General features: G+C 52.7%; 8 protein-coding genes across 9 annotated transcripts; 5 read left to right on the top strand and 3 right to left on the bottom strand.

The window, feature by feature from the left end:
• Positions 1-329: 329 nt before the first annotated feature.
• On the top strand, positions 330-2368 carry PV06_00201 (tryptophan-tRNA ligase). Its single transcript, XM_016400671.1, has 5 exons — positions 330-867; positions 926-1006; positions 1066-1181; positions 1231-1370; positions 1430-2368. The coding sequence occupies exons 1-5, from the start codon at positions 400-402 to the stop codon at positions 2086-2088; spliced, it is 1464 nt and encodes a 487-aa protein (XP_016267724.1). The 5' UTR covers positions 330-399; the 3' UTR covers positions 2089-2368.
• Positions 2348-3880, top strand: PV06_00200 (uncharacterized protein). Its single transcript, XM_016400670.1, has 2 exons — positions 2348-2655; positions 2753-3880. Exon 2 carries the CDS (start codon positions 2847-2849, stop codon positions 3513-3515), a length of 669 nt encoding a protein of 222 aa, XP_016267723.1. The 5' UTR covers positions 2348-2655; positions 2753-2846; the 3' UTR covers positions 3516-3880.
• A 28-nt stretch (positions 3881-3908) lies between these two features.
• PV06_00199 (40S ribosomal protein S1) lies at positions 3909-5317 on the bottom strand. The gene is made up of 3 exons (XM_016400669.1): positions 5214-5317; positions 4992-5102; positions 3909-4928 (listed from the first exon to the last, which is right to left on the bottom strand). Exons 1-3 carry the CDS (start codon positions 5225-5227, stop codon positions 4280-4282), a joined length of 774 nt encoding a protein of 257 aa, XP_016267722.1. The 5' UTR covers positions 5228-5317; the 3' UTR covers positions 3909-4279.
• A 146-nt stretch (positions 5318-5463) lies between these two features.
• On the top strand, positions 5464-6525 carry PV06_00198 (uncharacterized protein). Its single transcript, XM_016400668.1, has 3 exons — positions 5464-5551; positions 5615-5858; positions 5953-6525. The coding sequence occupies exons 1-3, from the start codon at positions 5503-5505 to the stop codon at positions 6116-6118; spliced, it is 459 nt and encodes a 152-aa protein (XP_016267721.1). The 5' UTR covers positions 5464-5502; the 3' UTR covers positions 6119-6525.
• PV06_00196 (uncharacterized protein) lies at positions 6516-9964 on the bottom strand. Its single transcript, XM_016400665.1, has 2 exons — positions 9126-9964; positions 6516-8979 (listed from the first exon to the last, which is right to left on the bottom strand). Exons 1-2 carry the CDS (start codon positions 9657-9659, stop codon positions 8758-8760), a joined length of 756 nt encoding a protein of 251 aa, XP_016267718.1. The 5' UTR covers positions 9660-9964; the 3' UTR covers positions 6516-8757.
• PV06_00197 lies at positions 6556-8500 on the top strand. 2 transcript variants are annotated; one of them, XM_016400666.1, is made up of 7 exons: positions 6556-6832; positions 6888-6959; positions 7019-7129; positions 7213-7333; positions 7401-8008; positions 8059-8192; positions 8368-8500. In XM_016400666.1, exons 2-7 carry the CDS (start codon positions 6915-6917, stop codon positions 8372-8374), a joined length of 1026 nt encoding a protein of 341 aa, XP_016267719.1. In that variant the 5' UTR covers positions 6556-6832; positions 6888-6914; the 3' UTR covers positions 8375-8500. The 2 variants fall into 2 exon arrangements, with proteins under 2 accessions (XP_016267719.1, XP_016267720.1); XM_016400667.1 differs by having other exon boundaries at positions 8247-8500.
• A 188-nt stretch (positions 9965-10152) lies between the features above and the next one.
• Positions 10153-16096, bottom strand: PV06_00195 (uncharacterized protein). The gene has a single exon (XM_016400664.1). The coding sequence runs from the start codon at positions 15895-15897 to the stop codon at positions 10237-10239; it is 5661 nt and encodes a 1886-aa protein (XP_016267717.1). The 5' UTR covers positions 15898-16096; the 3' UTR covers positions 10153-10236.
• Positions 16097-16390: 294 nt separating this feature from the next.
• On the top strand, positions 16391-20638 carry PV06_00194 (uncharacterized protein). Its single transcript, XM_016400663.1, has one exon. It carries the CDS (start codon positions 16573-16575, stop codon positions 20281-20283), a length of 3711 nt encoding a protein of 1236 aa, XP_016267716.1. The 5' UTR covers positions 16391-16572; the 3' UTR covers positions 20284-20638.
• Positions 20639-21258: the final 620 nt, after the last annotated feature.

The following is a 21258-nucleotide window of genomic DNA, read 5'->3' as shown; positions in this document are numbered from 1 at the left end:
GTTCATCATGTTGGATGCGCTTTCTCGGGAGATTTGTTGGACTTGGCGACCATAGGTTGATCAGATGAATACTATCACAGCAGACAAGGTAGATGCAAGGGGTCACAGGGGAGCTTCCATCATTGAAAAGGTTGAGGCTGAAGCTGATGTGCCGGTACATTAGTAGTCGTAGGTAAAGTGGTATTCGGGCAGACTCCGTACTGTTTGTAGTAAGCGTTAGAAGTGACCGTAATTTACCGTATTGGGGGCAAAAATACCAGCTCTTGGCTTGCAATTCGGTCTCATGAATTTCTTCTGTACCTTAGCTTCAACCGCTACCTCAAGACTATCATTCATTGCTCCATCCATCAAAGTCCGAGCGTGTCATTTGCACGTGTGCACTCATTTTTGATTTATGCGATGATCTCAGGCAGCCGTTTGGCGCGACGACATGGATTATTGAAATGGCGGAATCTTTGTTGTAGATGCTACAGCGAGGCACCCCTACGGCCACCACAGGAATGGCTGGAAGGCAAGCCAGTGCGAGGTCAGTGGGACAGCGATGAGAACAGTCCCGAACAACACGAACGCACTCTACTGCAGAGAAGGAGAGTTTTCTCGGGAATCCAGCCCACAGGTGTGCCGCATCTGGGCAATTATCTAGGGGCTCTTCGTCAATGGAAATTGCTGCACGACAGTTCGGCGAATACAAAGCTACTAGGCGACACAAAGCACGACCAGTTCTTTTCCGTGGTGGACTTGCACGCCTTGACGTCGTCAGATGTCCCAGGCCATGTGCGCAGACAGCTGAGGAGGGAGTCGTATGCTTCCTTGATGGCTATTGGTCTTCAAAACACTCAGCAGACTACTCTATTCTTTCAATCTGATGCAAGTCAAGCCTTCCTTGGGAACTCGACGAGATTTCCGGAGTTAACCGTGCTCGCAGGTAACAGCACACACTGAGTTAATGTGGATCTTGAGCACCATTGCATCGACGGGCTATCTTTCCCGCATGACCCAATGGAAGGTGAGGAGTGTGCTTCATCCACGTCTCTAGAAACAAGAATCACTAACATGGACGCGCAGAGTAAATTAAATCTGTCGGACGATGCAGACTTGCACAGCGACGAAGCTACGGCAAAGCTAAAGCTTGGCCTATTCTCCTATCCCGTTCTTCAGGCGGCTGATATCTTGCTATATCAGTGAGTGAGTCATTTTCGGGCGTATCACCACACACTGACAACTATTCAGAGCAACCTTGGTACCCGTTGGTGCCGACCAGTTACAACATATCGAATTTGCTAGGTCACTGGCTAGAAGCTTCAATTCTCATGTCAGATCCAGGCCTGAAAGTGGCGGTAACGTCTTCAGAGTACCCTGGCCGGCGCTGTGTAAGTTATTGCAAGGATCCCTTCTCGTTGACATTTCTTTCTCACAAAGCGCATCGCAGCTGCCGCTCAACGGATCATGTCGCTGAAACGGCCGACGCAAAAGATGTCCAAATCCGACCCGGACCCGAAATCACGCATCCTCATCACCGACACACGCGAAGAGATCCACGCAAAGATCAAGGGCGCCGTGACCGATTCGGAACCAGGGATAAGCTATGACATTGACAAAAGACCCGGCGTCTCAAATTTGGTCGACATACTTCGGAACGTGACCTCTCTCAGTCTAGCCCCGGAGGCCATCGCAAAGGACCTCGAAAACATGACGATGCGGGCGTTCAAGGAAATGGTGGCGGACAATGTTTGCCAGTGCTTGGAAGGAGTGCATGATAGGTTTGAAGAGCTCATGGACCCTTCGAATCAAACTCTCAACATTGAGGCCGAAGAAGGGGCTAAGAAGGCCCGACGGGTCGCCATACGGACCATGAGGTCGGTCAAAAACTCCCTGGGTCTAGAATCGTTTTGTGCCTCGTCCAACATGTGGGATCGGGAAATGATCAGGGAGTCGGGTACGGATAACACCATCGCAGAAGATTCAAACACTACGATACGATACATTACGACCAAGGAGGGAACAGCGGATGCTATTCAAGAAGCATTGGCAGGGCTCAACAAGCAATCCTCGCAGGTGGACGAGCCGGAGACCACTAAACCACAATGATTGACGAGATGATATCCGATTAATGGTATTCGTACCATTTGTATATCCAGATACCCGGGATCCTTCACGGTGGCACAAAAGACTGTTTCTGGTAACGAGGCTGCGGTTGTATTACATTACCATACAGCTTGGAAATTTACCGCCGCCGAAATTCCCGATGAAAAGCGACGTCACTCGCCAAGAGGGCGAAACATTTCTGTATTATTACTTCTTATCCGGATACGAGTACGGAGCATGTATAGCACTCTGTGAATCAGAGCTTGATAGATTTCCTTTCGACAGACTCATTACTCTCACTAATTGACGGTTCTACGAGTCCCTCCTCTACCCTCCCTCCCTCCCTCCCTCACTCCTAATTTGTGGGCCTGCTGGAAATGCACTGTCCTCGAGTGCCCAGCTCCTCGTACGCTCCCATCTCGCGACGGTTGTTCTCAACCACCAAGCGACGCTGCGATGTCGTCGACCTCGCTTTCCACCGACATGACGCTCCGGACGCAAGCACCAAAGGTCCGCCCATCGTCCTCATGCACGGTCTATTCGGCTCGCAGCGAAACAATCGCACGATGAGTAAGTAAGGAATTAACCGACACCTTGTATTTCTCGCGCGTAGAGCGGACCAAAAAAAGAAAAAACCAGGCCACTGACTTTGTGACCTCCCTTGCAGAGTCCTAGCCAAAGACCTTTCTCGTCCGGTGTACACTCTCGACCTCCGAAACCACGGAGACTCCCCTCACAATCCCGTCCACGACTACACCTCCATGGCGGTCGACGTGGAACACTTTTTGTCGAAGCAGTCGATAACGCGGCCCACGTTGATCGGACACTCGATGGGGGCCAAGGTCGCCATGACGATGGCCCTGCGACGGCCCACCGAATACTCTGCCCTGGTCCCCGTCGACAACGCCCCCGTCGACGCGGCCCTCAAGTCCGACTTCCACACCTACGTCCGGGCCATGCACGAGATCGAGGCCCACCACCCTCCCATGACGAAACAATCCGAGGCCGACAAGATCCTGGCAAAGTACGAGCCCAACGTGGCGATCCGACAGTTTTTGCTCACGAACCTCGTCAAGAAACCGGCCGGGGGGGCGGAACATCACACCCACCACAAGGGCGAGCACAGGCACGCTCAAAAGACGGAACTCGGGTTCCGCATACCTCTACACACCCTCGCGAAGGCGTTGCCGGCCATGGCGGATTTCCCCTTCAAGGACCCCGACGAGGCGAGGTACGAAGGCCCGACGTTGGTCGTGCGTGGCACCAAGAGTCACTACGTCGCCGACGACACCCTCCCGCTCATAGGCAGGTTCTTCCCGAAATTCGAGCTCCTGGACTGCGACTGTGGCCATTGGGTCATGAGCGAAAAGTTCGAGGAGTTCCGGACCGGCGTGGTCGAATGGATCACTCGCGTCGTCGACGAGAAATGATGGATGGGGTGCAATTGGAAAAGAAGCAAAAAAAAAAATTCCCCCGTGCTAAACTGCACTTGTAACTTTTCTCATTGTGGTGGTGTGCTTGGCCAGAGCAGACGGTTTTGAATGAGCCCTCCCGGTTTGGACAGGGGGGCACCTTCGGAATGTACCTTGGACCAGGTAGGCACGTGTCGTCGGGCATTGTGATACAGCTGGGTCTAGTACGAGTAACAGGCGTCTCGATATCAAATAGATAGATGGCGACGGTGGTTTGTGGCTGTCCCACGAGACCAGCCAATTGTAACCTGTAGGATCTGCGAAAGAGGCTCTTATAGAGATGGCATCGACGGGCTGTTGTCAAAATGTACTCAATCAACAAGTTCATATCACTGTAGGTCGATGCGAATGGTCATTTTAAACTTGTGTGAATTGTGTCTTTGTTGGTAGATGCTATGCTGTCCTATCTCTACGAGCGGTAGCATGAAAACATCCGTTATGCAGTCCTTACTGTTTGCGACATCAGGGGCATCGCAAGGACAACCATTTGAAGTCCATCGAGACAACACAAAAAATCACCCTCATCGTCTACCCATGACGCCTTTGACTTGCATAACCTTTTCTTCTCTTTTCTCATCCATGTCCTGCCACTATAGCACAGTGCAACCAGGAGCAACGGACTCTCCTCGTCTGCTTTTTTTCCGATTGTCTTCAACCTTGGTGCCTCAGAGAAGAAGAAAACCGTAATCATCACCTAATCATGCTTCCAAATAGTGTCGAATTTACACGCTCTCCAAAGGTGCCGGCTCCTTGAACTCTCGCTCGACCTTTTGGCCAGAGTCATCCTGCGTGCTCTCACCGTGCAGACCCAACAGGGCACCAAGATCGAACTTGGGTGCCTTGAGCAGCTTAACCTTTCGGATGTGGACGTTCTGGAGAGGGTAGATTCCTTGCGTGCTCTTCTCGATCTCACGGCCAATGACTTCGGGGATGAGCTTGCCGGTGAGCTGGGCGAGGGTGACGCTGGTGGCCTCACGCTGGATGATCTCGGTCATCTTCTTGCGGATGGCCCGGATCTGTGACGAAGCAGCGTATGTGGTCTTCTTGATCTGGTTTGGTCGGCGCTTGGTGAAGGCGATGGCGAACAGGCGGAGGAGGTAGTCGTCGGTGGTCTTGACGGTGACGTTGGCCTCGATCAGGGTTTGCCACTTGCGGACGAGGGATCGGAGCTTGTCAGAGGTGAAGTCGAGACCGTGGAAGTTGGTCAAGCAGTTCTTGCCCTGGACCTCATCGACTCGGAGCTTGACCTTGCGGAAAGCGTGGTCTTCATCATTCTGGAGATCGGCCAAGCTGACTTCGAAGATTCGGCCCTTGAGGGCATCGTTGGCGGATTTCAGACCGGTGGTTCGGTTTACGAGAGTCTTGCCAACACTGTGATAAAAGTCTTGTTAGTTTGTTGATCCCTCCTCTGTGCGGTTCTGAATTTCCACATACTCTCTCTGGTTGAAGGTGGATGGCGCCTTGATCGAGTACCAATCTTTTCGGGTGAAGGGATCCTGGGCTCTCTTCTTGAGACCCTTCTTTCCTTTGGAAAGTCTCTTGTTCCTGTGGGAAGAAAGAAACTGATGTTAGCCTGCGATCTTTGACATGCGACAATCAAAAGTCGTCTTCGAGGTAACCCAATGCACACTCGAAGACCCTGGCGGGTTGACTTACTTGCCGACAGCCATGATTGCGACCTTGATCTATCTTCCAAGTGCAAAGATAGATTTGTGTCTGGCGCGAGTTTGCTGTGTGGTGAGAATGTCGATGGACTTTGACTTAAGACCTGCAAGTTTTGGTGGTTGTGTGGCCGCAGCGACTTCCACTTTTCGGTGGTGGACTTGGCGTCTTGGCGCCGATTACATAATACACCCACCATGAATTTTGATGCAAAAGCGCATTGTTTCCAATCTGCGAAAGTTCGTGAAAGTGTCCAACACAGCCAACATCTTCCACAGTCACCATGTCTGAAGTCTCAAACGTCTCCGGCGACCTCATCTGGGAGATTGTCCGTAAGTTCACATTGCCGGGTTCTTTGTCGCAGGCAACAAAGGCTGATTTTGTCACTTCTGCAGGAGGCAACAATGCCTACCTAGTCAAGCGCAGCAGCGCCGGTGGTGTTCAATTCTCTCGAGACCCCTTCAACCTCACGAACAAGCACTCGCGAACACATGAGGGATTCGTCAATGACAAGGCCGTCTCGGTCCAGGCCAACGACAAGGGCGGTGTCACGCTGATGACCAAGAAGGGTGGAAAGTCAAACACCCCCAAGGCTGCCTACAACACACACGCATACGGCAAGACTACGTCGAACAGAAAGTGAGCGAGATCCATGATGAAACATTATCCATGCCCTACGGTGGTGGCGGCCATGTTAAAATTAAGAATACCTTTCTAACATGTTCATATATAGAATCTTCAAGAACATCGCAGACGCTGTCGGCAAGAAATCATACCGTGGTGACCTGAACAAGGTTGCCGTTTCCCGCGCCAGCAACCTCAAGTACTCCCAGGCACCGAAGAAGGATACCCCAGAGCGGAAGCCTCGCGGCGGCAAGGCAACGAAGACGGAGGCATAAACACCCTCGCTCTTGTCAGCATGAAGGAAAGTTGGGCCTCGCTCGTGAGCGATTGTTGACCGGGGGGTGTCCTGCTCCTGAGGTCATCATCCGATGATGGAAAAGATCTCTCTGTGAGAGCATGCTTTTCTCGGAGAGCTGTAGTGTCCCCGGATCACGATTCTCGATTCACTCCCAAGCATCCACCCAAGTCAGTGTGTGTGAGTTTTTCAACTCAGTTCCTCTACGGGCATGGTTCGGATGCTGCTCCAGCTCCATAGCTTGGAAATGCATCCGAGGCATCTCCTTCGACGAAGATAGCATTGGCCGAGTGGCAAGATGATGAAAGAACTGAAAAAAATGCGAATCTAGCCAAAAGGAGGTCAAGCCTCATCCGAAGTATTCTCGTGTGTATGTCTGTAGCCTCGTCTTCCGTGAGTAGAATCAACCCTGTACTCGTCCTTAGAAGCTCGTCCATTGGTGCACACGGTAACAAGCCGGCCAGGCGGACAGACGCGGGGTTTCTTGCATTTGATTACCTCTATTACCCATACAGCAAACGCTCTCGCTTGGCGGGGAATCTTTGCTCTCTGCTCGTCACGTTTGTTCACCAAGTCAGACCGCTTTTGCTTTTGTTGACCTTTACCTCACTTGCTTCCTTTGACACAGTTCTACAAAAACCACCTCTCTTTCACATTTTCTTCCTCTGAACTTCTTGTCAGATCTCTTCTTCAGGTAAACAAGGTCAAGTAACACTGTTGGAAACGTCCGCGTCTGATCCTCGTCGCAGTTCATTTACCCCTCACCCAATTCCATCATGGTCAAGGCCGTCGTTCTCGGTGCCGCTGGTGGCATTGGCCAGGTGAGGTCAACCAAATTCAATGACGCTACATGAACGACGACTGACAATCACCTTCATAGCCATTGTCTCTGCTTTGCAAGATCTCTCCTCTCATCGACGAGCTCGCTCTCTTTGATGTTGTCAACACACCTGGCGTCGCTGCCGATCTGTCCCACATCTCCTCTGTCGCTGTACGTCTGTCCTCTCCTCTCCTCCCCCCATCCATTCGACCGTTCCAGCGATCCGAAAGAACAAACTAACTCTTGCGTCACAGAACATCGGTGGCTTCGTCGCTGCCAAGGGTGACTTCAAGGGCGAGAAGCCAGAGACGGAAGAAGCAAAGAAACAAGCCTTGACCGGCGCAGATGTTGTCATTATCCCAGCTGGTGTCCCCCGTATGTCTATATATCTCTCTATATCCAGTCATGTGAACAACGGATCCGGGGCTGACAAAAAGTGCAGGGAAACCGGGCATGACCCGCGATGACCTTTTCAAGACCAATGCTGGCATTGTCAAGGATCTGATCGTTGCTTGCGCAAAGTACTGCCCAAAGGCCGCCATCTGTGTCATCTCCAACCCTGTCAACTCCACCGTCCCAATTGCCGCTGAAGTTCTCAAGGAGGCCGGTGTCTTTGACCCCAAGAAGCTCTTTGGTGTCACAACTCTGGATGTCGTTCGTGCTCAGACCTTCGTCGGAGAGATCACAGGCGAGAAAGATCCCCGCAAGCTCACAATCCCTGTTGTTGGTGGACACTCCGGCAACACCATCGTTCCCATGTTCAGTCAGGCCAAGCCATCAGTGAACATTCCTGCTGACAAGCTCGACGCACTGGTCAACCGTGTCCAATTCGGAGGTGATGAAGTTGTCAAGGCCAAAGACGGTGCTGGATCTGCAACCCTATCCATGGCATACGCTGGCTTCAGATTCGCAGAGTCTCTCTTGAAGGCAGCCAAGGGTGAGAAGGGCATCGTCGAGCCGACCTTTGTCTACCTGCCTGGTGTCGAGGGTGGTGACGCTATCGCCAAGGCAACTGGCTGCGAATACTTCTCTGTCCCTGTCGAACTCGGCGTAAGTTTAGAATATGCCTGTCCCTTTTGTCCAGACTAACATCTCGACAGCCTGGTGGAGCTGAAAAGGCCATCAACATTCTCAGCAGTGCCAACGACTATGAGAAGAAGCTCCTCGATGAAGCCATCAAGGGTCTCAAGACCAACATCGAGGCCGGCGTCAGCTTCGTCAAGAACCCACCAAAGTATGTGCACTCCTCTTCTTCATCTGTGTTTTACTCGCCTGACATTTCTCGTAGGTAGGACGTGAGCGACTTCTATCCCAGAACGAGCCTGCCTGCCGATACCATTGCCGATGTTTGCCATGATTTTAAAAAATCAAAATACAATCATCAGACACTGACCAAAACCCGGGTGCAGATTGTGAAAACCCCATAGTCACCAAGAAACGGTTTCCCATCGAGTCGAGCTGGCACCACAACCTGTCAAGACTTGAGAGACAATTTTCCGCAGAGACAGCGTAGACAAAATTAATTCCGCGTTTCATGCAATATTCCAATTGTTCTGATTGTGGTAGCACAACTCCTCGTGATTTCGTGACTTGTACTCGTTCATTTCAGCTCCGTGAGGGCACAGTGCTCGTGGTTTTGAAGGCTGTTTCCAGAGGCCTGACTGAGCCATTTAGGCTCTCGTTTAATGTTCATCAGTCCTGGAATCAGCCTCGGTCATTGCTGGAGAATGAATATTGTATTTTCAGAGGCTGATTGAAGTTCCCAATTGTTACTGCTGTGACTTGCACGATGCATGACTTCAAGGCTTTGCATGGGCGGTCTTGATCTGAAACGTGGCAGTAGGTAGTTCGGCCGTCTCGGCTTGCACCGTAGCCTTGATGCCCAGACTGGACAGGACACCTCTGATGATGCCACAGGGGAAGTACAGGTGCGGTTGAGCGCGTGCAACGGCGTCCGCGTGAGTGGTCATGCTCATACGAGCAAACGGTCGGAATTTGCTATCCGTCAGAACAAATACGCCCTATTTTTTGTGGAAGGAAAAGTGGTCAGCTTTTCATGTTTGGGTTCATTTGGGGCTAGATGCGTGTGTCTTGCTCACGGCCTTTCAGGAGGAGGAGAAAAAGAAGTTCAAGTCATGCTTGATGGAGGGGCCAGAGCAGAACTTACCCTGTGGTTCGTCTTGAGATTGTCAATTTGTTTCTTGAACACGACCGTCCACAGATCCTTGCAGAGGAACTTGATCACGTCGAGCTGGTCGGTGAGCCGAGGTCTGTCTCGAGAGAACCGTTCACTCAACCCTTCGCCGACCCTGAACCCCAGACGCTCGAGCCGGACGTAGACACTGTCCCGGAATATCGTGGTGCTGGGTAATCCGTCCGCCGCCATGACTATCCCTGTGCCCGATGACGGGGCTCCTGTTCCAGCTCCTGCACCCGCGTTCGCCCCGCCAGCCACGTTTGACGACACCGCCGCCTGTGTATTGGAAGGAATACTACCACCGGCGGTGGTGGCACTGGCCGCGCCACGTTTGGAAGTCGGAGACGCAGGGCCGAGGCTGTGGCCGTCTAAGCTCGCCTCGAAGGTGCGAGCCATGCGCTCCGCCAGTGGGACGAGTTCAATGAGGAGCAGGTCGAAGCAGGAGATGTTGACCAGTGGGTTGTTTGGGTCCGAGAGGGCATCGACCGGGGCCTGGGCCGCCATGGCTTATACGGTTATGGTACCGGCGGTGGTGCCGTTATTGTAACAGTAGTGTTATTGAATGCGTTCGCGAAGTCTCGAGTGAGCAAGCGGCAGCAGACGACTGGTGGCTACGAGGAGGGAACGAAGGATGGTAGAAGCGAGCAAGGTGCGACGGTGGAACAGTGCGACTCTGGCTTTCGCATAGCGTAAAGATACGTTGATAGAGGGCTGGAATCGTAGAACCGTGTCAAAGCAACGGCAGTTTCGTAGGCTAGGCTCAGTTGTACCAAAACCTCTTCGAGGAGCAAAAGACACGTTGATCACCCAGAACTACTCATAGCAAAGGTCTAGGTTCGGGGCCGTCATTCGCAGCCTTGCCAACTAACTGGTCGATCTTGATCACGTGTAATTTGGCTCACGAGGCTGAGTAGTGGTTTTATACTACTTTAGTCAGCAGCCTCAATGACAGAAGGATCTTGCAATCAGATCGCCCGCGATATACTGCATTTCGACATCTCGATGGCATATATACATCCATTCCTCAAAATTACTATACATAGGATCGTTAGAAAGACCGGCGTAACACATAGTGTTACTTCTATTTAGCCATAACATCCACATAACGTCCTTTGGCCTTCTTGGCCCCCTTGCCAGCACCTTTGCGTCCAGTGGCAGGGCCAATAAGATCATCGATACTGCTAGCATTGCTGGTGGCCGTGCTAGGTCGAGGAGGAGCGAGTCCAGGGGCAGAAGTTGGAGCTGGTGGAGGCGTTCCAGTGCCACTTGGAGGACCAGACATACCAGGCAGAGGTGATGGCACGGTCGGCCCACTGGCTGGTGTTCCTGATCGGCTACCAGGACCAGACATCGGACCAACGCTCATGTTTGGAAGACTTGGATTCGAGGTATGCGCGATTGAAGGACCCATGGAAGGTGCTGGGGTCCCGCCCATCCGTGGAGGTGGTGGAGTTGCTGTTTTCTTCGCCGCATCGGGATTGTCTGGGTTCACCCATTTTCCCAAGTCCTTGTCATAATAAAGCTTCATCTTCGACTCGCCTAGTTTCGCCTTGTAGATCTTGGGCTCTGCACCTCCACCTTTGCCACTATCCAGTCCTTGCTCCGCCTTTTTACCTCCCAGCCATCCGCCGAACCAAGACGAGGACCTCTTTGCCTGTGCCTTTTCTTTCTCCTGTGCGGCGTCAGCTTCTGCGGCAGCACGGAAAGCAGCTTCAGCAGCTTCGTCATTAGCTCGTTTTCGTGCAGCTTCGTCATCGCCACCAACAGATGGCTGCGACGTGGGAGGCTGTGAATGATTCGACATCTTAGGGAAGTAGTCATCATCGTCATCCATGAACGACTTCTTCTTAGGCTTTTTGTTCTCTTCCGGCGAATCAGGCTCCGGAACATAGGGCACGTAGCCGGAGTCAGGAGGTTCGTAGCCATATGACTGCGAAAGGGGGGCAAACCCTGCTTCGCCAGCCTGATCATGCTGGGGAGCTGTTGCAGTTTCCTGTGGCTGGGGCGGCTCAAAGCCACCATATCCAACAGGTACCTCATTCATTCGCGTCGAGACAGAATCTTTGTCGTAGCCAAACGACTGTTGAGTTATTTCCTCGGCTGGAGGAGTTGGCACATAAGAAGGCTGAGGTAGATCTTCCGGAATTGGATTAAATGTGTTGTTGGGCACGTACGAAGACCTGGGCGGGCTTTGAGGAAAAGACGAAGGAGGCGAGGCTGCCGCAAACGCTTGGTAAGGATTGAAGGACTGTGCAGCCCCAGTCTGTTGGAGCATGTTCATTGGCTCATATTGTCGATTGTGGGAATGAGATGTTGACGGGGGTGACCTCTGTGAATCCAAGGACGGCCTTCCTCTGGTAAGTTCCGACGAAGAGCGAGTAGAGTGGACTCCATTTGGCGCATATCGTGAATTTGAGACCGTCGCAGGCAGGCTCTGACTGTATGCACCATACAGGTCTGATTGCGAGCCTGTCCTGCTCACCGAAGGCGTCCCAGCAACATTGGCGAAGGGTCCTGCTTCAGCTGCATCCTTTCCAGAGCCCTTAGATTCTGCATCACTATCGTCACCGACGACAAAGCTACTAAACTTGTTCCAAACAGAGCCAGATACCTTTTCGAGACTTGGCTTGCCTAGCCACGAAGAAGAGCCTTGGATTGGTGTCTGCTTCAGGCGGTTTGAAAGGTCGTCCAGCTCAGACAGGAAGACTGAGTGATAGTAGAGCGACATCTTTGTATTCGATTTGAGAGTTGCAGCGATGGCATCACAATATGCTTGTGCCTCCACCTTCTGCCCCTTGTCGGCCAACGTCTTCGCCCGTTGGAGCTTGTAAGCAGACAGATGGGGCATGAACGAGGTTGTAGCACCTGCAGCCAGTATGCTTGTCGCAAATTCGACGATTTCCGTGAGAACTATGGCTTCGTTGTCACGGCCGAAATCAAAGGGTTGTTTCTTATGGTTTGCACCAAGCAGGGTGATAGGTGTTTGATCATCGTCCCCTCCACCGAAAATGGTTGGTTTGGCTGGACTCCTCGAAAATAAATAGCAAATGTGGGCGGCCTCAATGCGGTCATAGTCTTCCAATAGCTTCCCAAGCACCACCAGGGCTTGTTGATCGCCCTGACAGCGGTTGTTCAAGACGAGACCTAAGGTCTCCTTCCAGCGATTCAGTCCATCGAGCGCATTCTTGGTGGGACCAGTGCTGTCAATTTTGCTGACCATTGTCAGACCCGCCCTAGCCGAAGGGGGCACAAGCTCATCGATACTCTCCTCCAGATTCCCGCCGAATATTTCATATAGCGCCGACAATGGCTCGGAATTTTCGCCCACAGTCTTGACCTCCTGGCGGACGAATTCCCGCACAACCTGGCTCCAGACCGAACGCTCCATCGTCGAAGAAATTATCAACGCGTGTGACCAGAGGCGGTTGTCCATAGCATGAAAAACGGCTGCTTGTCTATCGCCACTAAGCAGCCGCTTTCGAAGAGTTTCAACGGCCATAGGATCGATGGAATCGGTACGTGCGTTATTGCCGGATGGTCGGTATATTCCAGAAACTTCGGAGTCTGTGCGATACTGCGTAGCAGTTTGCTCGTCCAGCGCATGTACTTCTGGAGACAAGATGAGGTTCACAGACCTCAAAGCAGTACCGTCGAGAATGCCATCGTGCTCCACCAACGCTTTGACAACTTTCCAAAGTAACAACTTTTCATGATGACGACTTCCGGGATCAGGCATAGACGGAGACGCCCCAGTATTTGGCCCAGACGACTCCAGTGCACCAATATATTCGGACATCCACGACAACACATCCTTCTTCTTTGATTTTCCACGTAGTGGTCCAGGAAAGTTATCCAACGCGTCTAGAGGCACGAGGTCATCTTTTAGATTACGCGTGGATACTTCGCCAGGGGCAGCCTTGATCTGAGGCCTTGCTGATCCTGCAGTATATCGCGGAACATGCTTTGGAAAGGTGCTGACTACCGACCCACCAAAACCGAAATTGAAAACTGGCGCGCCTTTCCAACGCTCCAGAGGATCAAATTGAGCCTCGTCAATGGGCCGCACAAACTCAAGGCCAGTAGCCAATCCTCGAGCTTGCGCTTGCGGCCGAGCAGGTGGCATGCTCTCCAACGGCGCCCTCCCAACTACTGGTTGACCGTAGGCTGAAGCAGGACGGTTTGGTACATCGCTGATATGGGTAGGAAAGGCAGCTTGCGGCCGCTGTTTGGACGGAGACTGCGTCTGTGATCGTCGCGGAGGGGGCAATCTTTCGACCCCGGGAGGCTTAGCAGGAGAGCCATAGACAGATGCGTCAAAGGCAGAGGACATCTCGGGCGAAGCTACTGATTGTGACGGAATAGCTCCCGCAGCAGACACTTGTCGTAGCAACCCACCTGCTCTTTGCGCTTGGCTTGTCGAGACCTCATTGGCGCTCTCATCAACAGAACTCTTATGATATGCTAAAGGGCTAGAGGTTCTGGGTTGGAAAGGTAAGACTGGAGGAGGTGCTGCAGCATGCACATGTGGCTGCGAGGCGTATCTATGTAGCATGGGCGGCGCTGCTTGGCCCGATGCATGTGGAACTGCTGGTTGAGTTGCATACCTATTCAGAGTGTTGGTAGGGGGTCCTGCTGGAGGGGGCGCGGGAGAATATCGGGGTGAAGGTCCTGTACGTGATGCCGAAGCTAGGGAGGAAGCTGGGGGTGCTGGAGAATATCTGGTAGTCGATACTGCCGGTTGAGCGGGTGGCTGAAGAGCAACATTGGCATAAGGATCCATGCGCTCTGGCGCTCGTAGTTGAAATTGAGCATAAGGGTCAGACGGTGGAGGAGGCGAGGAGCGCACTCGAGGAGGCGAAAAGGCAGCGCGAGGTGGACTTTGGGGAGGCAATTGTGGCGGAGAAGTAGTGATGTTGTTATGCGGCGTATACCGTCCATGGCCGCTAGAGGGACGATGCTTGGGCACGATGGGCAGTTCCTCGAAGAAACTTGAGGAGCTTGATTTTGGTCTCTCCGATTTCCCAGACGATGGCATAGCAGAAACGCTTCGACTTTGCATATTTAGGGCGGGCGCGGTAGGCGGCGCAGGTCCAGCACTTGCCATGGACGGGACGAACGGTGACTGCAGGGGCTTGTCGGACAGACTACTGCTCCGTGGTGGGGGTGCAACTGTTGTGGGTGTCTGAACATGTGCAGGGGCATGGGCTCTTTTTCTGGGCTTGCTGATGTCTATGGGCAAATCGTATGGCGACTTGTAGCCGTCCTTGGCCTGGTCGACAAAGCTCTTCATCGGTTGCACTGACGGTCTCTGTTGGAGCTGCGCTTGGAAAGAATTCATTGGTGCAAGCTCAGGTCGAGAGATGCCGATATTGTTGTGCGTAGTTTTTGCTGTAGGAGATAATTGTAGCATATCGGCTGTGGATGGTTGATGAGGTGCGTACGGGTTGGCTGACATTTGTCTTTGCGGCTGAGGTCTTGCACCATTAGGACCCGGAGCCACTTGTGTGTTTGACGCATTGGAGTTGTCCTGAACCGATGGCGAAGTATCTTGCCGGAGGGCGGCTTCGAAAGATGAGGGCGATCCAGGCTCGGAATCGGGGAGAAGGTCATCGGCGTCCTCGACAAGGAATTCATCATCACTAAGAGCAGCAGCCCAAGCAGCAGCGTCAACGTCAGTAGTTTCGGTAGGCTTGGAATCTCCGGTGGTGGGATGGATTTCGGTTCCATTCTGATCAGCCAGCATTTCGAAGAACGACGACTCCGGAGCTTCAGGCTTCTGTTCCACGGCGGGAGAATCTAGCGCATCACTTGTCGAGAAGTTCAGAGAGCCAAGGACTTGAGTGGTGGACTTGCGATCCAGTGATGGAGCCTCGGGCGCAGAATCAGTGGTGCCATTGATCTGGGAGAAGAACGACGTCTCTTCGTCGTCAGCGCTCACAGCGAGGTGGTTGAATGACGATGAAATTTCTTTGTCCTCGGAGAGCTTCGCAGCTGGCTCCTCGGCCTGCATCAGAGGAACCCCTTCGTCGAATCTTCCGGCAGCTTCATCCACTGCTGGTGATTGCTCGGGTATAGTCCATTCATGCGGATCTCGTGTGCCATCATGTTCATCCTGCATCCATTCGAGACTATGCGGCTCTGTAGGAGGGTCTGCCTGTTGCGATATGTTGGTCTTCTCAATCTCAGCAACCATGGTATGCTGCTCGAGCACAGAATCAGGGGTGCCTCGATCAACGGAATTATTATGGGTATCTGGAGTCGAGAAATCCGGGAATGTTGTCGACCGGTTAACGCCTTCCAAAATGCGACTTGTGTCTGTTCGCGCTATGCCCAAGGCTGGATCTAATCGTTCATCATCATCTTCCGACGGGAGTTCATCGCCCCCCAAGTGCACTCCTGCAGGTTCTGGTGACCAGGGTGGAGGCACTGTGCTGGTAGCCTCGGTCGTCTTGATTTCAGGTGAGAACTCATTATGGTTCTCTACATGTGGCATCTCAGGAAAGCCATGTGCAGATGCGCCTCCTGATTCACTCTCTTCCAGCGATGAGGACGGAGGTATTATATGAGATTCCTCATTCACAAAGCCTGTTGGTAGGTTCTCAACCGTGTTCGAGAGACTGTCGGCATTTGGAGACACTTCATCTGCCTCTAGGACTTCTGGTCGTAATGCTGGTAGCCAGTGGCCAGCTCGACTGATAACAGCGGAGGTAGGGACGTGGTTCGCATGGCTGGCAGACTCCATTGCGACTCTTAAGTACCAAGAGAGTTCGCGTGAGATCACCAGGGGAGGGTTCCCGGGAGTGAACCACAATGGAAGCGGAAAAGATCCAAAAAGAAGATCATACACAGTTAAAAGACATGTCTATGTCCAGCAGATTCTCCACGAACGCACCCAAATGTTCACGCCGTGAAGCAAGACTTCAGAGGCTTCGGGATGATGTTGAACGGCCAAAATGTTCTTGTCGCTGTTGCAAGCTGCGCCTGCGGAACCAGAGCGCGGAAGGGCCACGTTTGTCATTTTCAGGCTCTAGCGCGCCATGCTCCCTAGAACTTCCCATCCCGGGCGCCCCTAACGGCTTTTGGCCTACGCCTAAACAATTAGTCCGGAGAATGGATACGGGAGAACGCGCACCCGCACCCACCGCGACAGCCTCGTCCACATGCTGTTGTGGCCATGCTGGTCCCTGCCAGGCTACCGTATATGTACCCTCCTGCGAATCACACATTCAATCATCGTCGTGATGAATCTACACCTTTTGAGAAAGTGACCTTTGATACCGATAGATATTCTGTGTCTCGGTATATTTCATTACCCTTGCGACATGATCTTCGCCTAAAAACCGAACACCAGTCAGCATTTGCGTTTGCGTTTGGGCACTCCGGGTCTGATATTGGATGACAATGACCGAGAGCCTTCATGTCGCGCCAAAACCCAATACACGCAGGGCCCGACATTGACTCGGCCTCTGATGATGACCTTGATCTCGATGAACTCGATCCCGCCGTTACGTCTCTAAATGGTCACGTTGCAAATGTAGGAAACGGCTCAAAAGAGCAGCTGCAGGGCAAGACGGGAAACATCCCATTGCAGAGACTACAGAAGTACGGTGGCAGTCGTCTATGGCGGTCAAGAAGCAGACAACGAGATGAATACGCTGTGGAGGAAGATACAGAAGGCTTACTCAATGGCTGGCCCGGACAATCGCGAAGTAATGGCCACCTCAGAAGATGGTCCGAGGAACAAACCGGTTGGAATGTCAGGAACAAGAGACGACAGAACAGCGATGGACAAAGCGGTGCGGCGCAGCTACGAGAAACACCTTCGCGACGCCCGAGTCAGAACATGCAATTCCAGCAATTTGTCCGACAAGAGCTGGCCGATATGCGTGAGGAGCAGGACAGCGACAACGTCGAGTCCCGTGAAATTCAAGTCGGCCAGGCTCAGAAGAAGCGATTTCCTACCAACGTCGTCTCGAATGCCAAATATACCGCCTGGTCCTTCCTGCCACGAACACTGTACAACGAATTTTCTTTCTTCTTGAACATATATTTTCTATTGGTGGCCTTGTCACAAATTATACCCTTTCTGCGTATTGGTTACATGTCGACTTATATTGTTCCATTAGCATGTGTGCTTACGATCACGATTGGGAAGGAGGCCATAGACGACATTGCACGAAGACGTCGGGACGCCGAAGCGAATGCAGAGCTTTTTACGGCCCTTTCATTTCCAGATGCTTCGCGCTCGCGAGAAAATGGTGGGGTCGAGATTCAGAAGCGATCTCGGGATATCAAGGTTGGCGATATACTGAAATTGGAAAAGAACCAAAGAGCACCTGCAGACGTGGTTATCTTGCAAAGCCATCTCACCGAGGCCCTTGGTGGGTTGACCACCGACGAAACGGGAGACTCGGCGACTACTGCTTCCACCGCCAGCACGGGAGAAACCTTTATACGAACAGATCAGCTCGACGGCGAGACTGATTGGAAACTTCGACTTCCCAGCCCTTTGAGCCAGAATCTCAAGTTGTCGGAGTTGCATCGTCTACAAATTCAAGCTGGAGCACCGGACAAAAGAGTGAACGATTTTGTTGGAACTCTAGAGCTTCGATCAACTCATCCTTCTGCCTACGACCCCCATCCTCGTCGAGAGGATCAAAGCCTGGACAGCACTGATGAAGCTAATCTGGATGTTCACTCACACAACAATTCTACCTCTGCTCCGCTAACGATCGATAACACAGCATGGGCAAATACAGTCCTGGCCTCCAGTACTGTCACCTATTGCGCCGTGATATACACAGGCCGACAGACTCGCTCTGCGCTTTCCACCTCTCCTTCAAGATCAAAAACAGGACTTTTAGAACTAGAGATCAACAGTCTCACCAAAATTCTGTGTATCATGACCCTTACACTCAGCATCATCCTAGTTGCGCTTGAAGGTTTCGAGCCATCGAACAAAAAGCCATGGTATGTCGCTATCATGATCTACCTTATCCTCTTCTCGACCATTATCCCAATCAGTCTACGCGTCAACCTCGACATGGGCAAAACAGTGTATGCCCGATTCATTGAGCGCGACAAAGGAATCCCTGATACCGTTGTACGGACGAGTACTATTCCCGAAGATCTTGGTCGAATTGAATACCTGCTATCCGATAAGACCGGGACGCTCACCCAGAACGAAATGCAGCTGAGGAAGATCCACGTTGGAACAGTCGCATACTCTGGTGAAGCGATGGAAGAAGTGGCCGCCTATGTTGATCAAACATTCTCTTCGGGTCAGGATGCTGATACACGAGGAACGAGCACCACCAAGACTCGCCGTGAGATCGGAGTGCGAGTCCGTGATCTTATTCTAGCTCTTGCTTTGTGTCACAACGTCACGCCCACAACCGACGAAGTGGACGGAGAAAAGGTCATTTCATATCAGGCCTCGAGCCCGGACGAGATTGCCATTGTCGAATTTACCGAATCCGTGGGCCTTCGACTCCTGCATCGCGACCGTGAAACAATTGTCCTTCAGTCCACTACCACGAACCAGGTTGTAGTACGAGCTGAGATCAAAGACATCTTCCCCTTTACATCCGACAGCAAGCGAATGGGCATCATTGTGCAACTATCTTCGGACGTTCTCGGTCTCACACCTGCCGACAACGAGCTTTGGTTCTTTCAAAAAGGTGCAGATACCGTCATGACCTCGATAGTTGCGGCAAATGACTGGCTCGACGAAGAGACTGCTAACATGGCTCGAGAAGGCTTGCGAACCCTCGTGGTTGGGCGTAAACGTCTGTCCCCTGCGCAATATTCTGACTTCAGCAATGCGTATACAGATGCCAGTCTAGCCCTACACGAGCGCGATGCAGGCATGGCAGCTGTCGTCAAGGCACACCTTGAACATGACTTGGAACTTCTCGGAGTGACGGGTGTGGAGGATCGCCTTCAAAAGGACGTGAAGCCGTCTCTCGAGCTTCTTCGTAATGCGGGCGTCAAGATCTGGATGTTGACTGGTGACAAGATCGAAACAGCACGCTGCGTGGCCGTATCGGCGCGTCTCGTTGCTCGAGGGCAGCACATTCAGACCATGGCCCGCTTCAAGACGAAGCAACAAGCCAAAGATGCTCTGGACCTCATGCGCAATCAAACCGAATCGTGCCTTCTCATCGACGGCGAGAGTCTTTCTCTCATGCTGTCTCAGTACCGCACCGACTTCATCACCATCGCGGTCCAGCTCCCCGCCGTGATTGCTTGCCGCTGCTCCCCGACCCAAAAGGCCGACGTTGCACAACTCATCCGCAAACACACGCGCAAGCGTGTCTGCTGCATCGGTGACGGTGGCAATGACGTCTCCATGATCCAAGCCGCCGACGTCGGGATCGGGATCGTCGGCAAAGAAGGTCGCCAGGCCAGTCTCGCCGCCGATTTCAGCATCACGCAGTTCTGCCACCTGACCAAGCTTCTCGTCTGGCACGGCCGGAACAGTTACAAGCGTAGTGCGAAACTGGCGCAGTTTATCATCCATCGAGGTTTGATCATCAGTGTGTGTCAAACCATGTACAACATTGCGGGACATTTTGATCCCAAGGGCTTGTTCAAAGATTGGTTGCTCGTGGGCTACGCGACGGTCTACACAAGTGCCCCCGTCTTTTCACTAGTGCTAGATCGGGACGTCGATGAGCAACTTGCAAATCTCTACCCAGAACTATACAAGGAGCTCAAGGCGGGGAAGAGCCTCAGTTACCAGACCTTTTTCACCTGGGTTTTGGTTTCGGTGTACCAGGGCATCATCATACAGGGCCTCACACAGCTGCTTGTGGGCGAGGTCGACGGCAAGAGGATGCTCAGCGTCAGCTTCACGGTGCTTGTCCTGAACGAGCTGATCATGGTGGCCGTATCAGTGACCACGTGGCACCCAGTCATGATCATCTGCATCCTAGGCACGGCTGCCATCTATGCGGCGAGTGTGCCTTTTCTTGGCGGGTATTTCGATTTAGAGTATGTTGCCAGCTGGAGTTGGGTCTGGCGGGTTCTGGCGGTGGGAGCCATCAGTCTGGTCCCTGTCTGGGGTGGCAAGGCAATACGGCGTATGTGGAAGCCGCCGAATTACCGCAAAGTGCAAGGGATATAGCGAGTCATGACCGGTGTACAGATGATTGCAAACAGTACTCGCGTGCTCTTTGTTTTTGAATTCAACCTTGCTCGCTTTTTTTCTGCATGGCGCGTGAAACTGTGGTTCTTGAGAATGGTTTTCCCCCTTCTAACTGCCAGAAAGATCGTGCCAGAGCATTGGGTGCCCAGAATCGCTGATTCCCATTTGATGCCACCATGCGTGTCCAGCGTTCTTGTGCTACGTCAAGGGACAGCGGCCACAACTTAGCACATGCCTCGACTGGGTGCGCGAGTCGCGTAGGTCGACGCAGCTGTCCACACTGGCCTTCCTCGTTCCAGAAGATCACTGGCTTGGCCCGTTAGGGGAAGGGATCGTGTAACGTAGAGCGCCATGCGTCTTTGCAGAAGGACATCCCGCGGCCAGTTGCATCTGTAGCCCACGCCAGGTGCATCCTGGTACAACCCGTCGTGTTTTGACGTGCATATCGACCAGAACACTCCGTTCCAGCAATTTGGATCGCCATTCTGTCGGTGGTGGCGGATTTCCGACGAGGCCAGTCATGACATTTCCTACCTTCTCCTTAGCCGACCTTGATCTTTTTCAAAGAATGGGTCCGCCGCGTCATCGCCTGAGTTGCTGTCACGGGACGAAAGCAGTCATCGTGACATGCCTGGATAACCTCGCTCTAAAGGAACCGGATGCAGCTGCGGGCGCTGCAAACACCCGAATGAGGAGTGACGGTGCTGGTGGCAGAGGGAAAGGGGAATGGATGAGTGTGTGGAAAAAAAGGATTCCCCAGCATAGGTCCGGATGAAGCGGTGCTTCATGCGGCGAGAAGCGAGCGAGGGAATTGTCCGGCAACTGCTCGTTACGGTGAAGCCATCCTTGTGTCGCCTGCATTAGTCCGCTTGGAGACAGTTTGAGTTGGTCGCGTTCTCGATGTTTAAGGACGGTTCCGACAGAGCACGCTGGCAGGACGAGTATCCTACGATG

The sequence above is a fragment of the Exophiala oligosperma genome (genome assembly GCF_000835515.1).
Source record: "Exophiala oligosperma strain CBS 72588 unplaced genomic scaffold supercont1.1, whole genome shotgun sequence".
Taxonomy (NCBI): domain Eukaryota; kingdom Fungi; phylum Ascomycota; class Eurotiomycetes; order Chaetothyriales; family Herpotrichiellaceae; genus Exophiala; species Exophiala oligosperma.
This window is presented reverse-complemented; position numbering and strand designations above follow the sequence as displayed.

Bases quoted from the DNA above. Each gene is read 5' to 3' on its own strand.
- PV06_00201 (XM_016400671.1), top strand. From the start codon at position 400: ATGATCTCAGGCAGCCGTTTGGCGCGACGACATGGATTATTGAAATGG. The intron at 1,007-1,065 runs GTGAGGAGTGTG...ATGGACGCGCAG, and splicing joins CCCGCATGACCCAATGGAAG to AGTAAATTAAATCTGTCGGA. The intron at 1,371-1,429 runs GTAAGTTATTGC...AGCGCATCGCAG, and splicing joins AGTACCCTGGCCGGCGCTGT to CTGCCGCTCAACGGATCATG.
- PV06_00200 (XM_016400670.1), top strand. From the start codon at position 2,847: ATGGCGGTCGACGTGGAACACTTTTTGTCGAAGCAGTCGATAACGCGG.
- PV06_00199 (XM_016400669.1), bottom strand. The intron at 4,929-4,991 runs GTATGTGGAAAT...CTTTTATCACAG, and splicing joins TCCACCTTCAACCAGAGAGA to TGTTGGCAAGACTCTCGTAA.
- PV06_00198 (XM_016400668.1), top strand. From the start codon at position 5,503: ATGTCTGAAGTCTCAAACGTCTCCGGCGACCTCATCTGGGAGATTGTC. The intron at 5,552-5,614 runs GTAAGTTCACAT...TCACTTCTGCAG, and splicing joins CCTCATCTGGGAGATTGTCC to GAGGCAACAATGCCTACCTA. The intron at 5,859-5,952 runs GTGAGCGAGATC...GTTCATATATAG, and splicing joins AAGACTACGTCGAACAGAAA to AATCTTCAAGAACATCGCAG.
- PV06_00197 (XM_016400666.1), top strand. From the start codon at position 6,915: ATGGTCAAGGCCGTCGTTCTCGGTGCCGCTGGTGGCATTGGCCAG. The intron at 6,960-7,018 runs GTGAGGTCAACC...TCACCTTCATAG, and splicing joins CCGCTGGTGGCATTGGCCAG to CCATTGTCTCTGCTTTGCAA. The intron at 8,009-8,058 runs GTAAGTTTAGAA...ACATCTCGACAG, and splicing joins CTGTCCCTGTCGAACTCGGC to CCTGGTGGAGCTGAAAAGGC.
- PV06_00196 (XM_016400665.1), bottom strand. From the start codon at position 9,659: ATGGCGGCCCAGGCCCCGGTCGATGCCCTCTCGGACCCAAACAACCCA. The intron at 8,980-9,125 runs GTAAGTTCTGCT...CACAAAAAATAG, and splicing joins ATCTCAAGACGAACCACAGG to GGCGTATTTGTTCTGACGGA.
- PV06_00195 (XM_016400664.1), bottom strand. From the start codon at position 15,897: ATGGAGTCTGCCAGCCATGCGAACCACGTCCCTACCTCCGCTGTTATC.
- PV06_00194 (XM_016400663.1), top strand. From the start codon at position 16,573: ATGTCGCGCCAAAACCCAATACACGCAGGGCCCGACATTGACTCGGCC.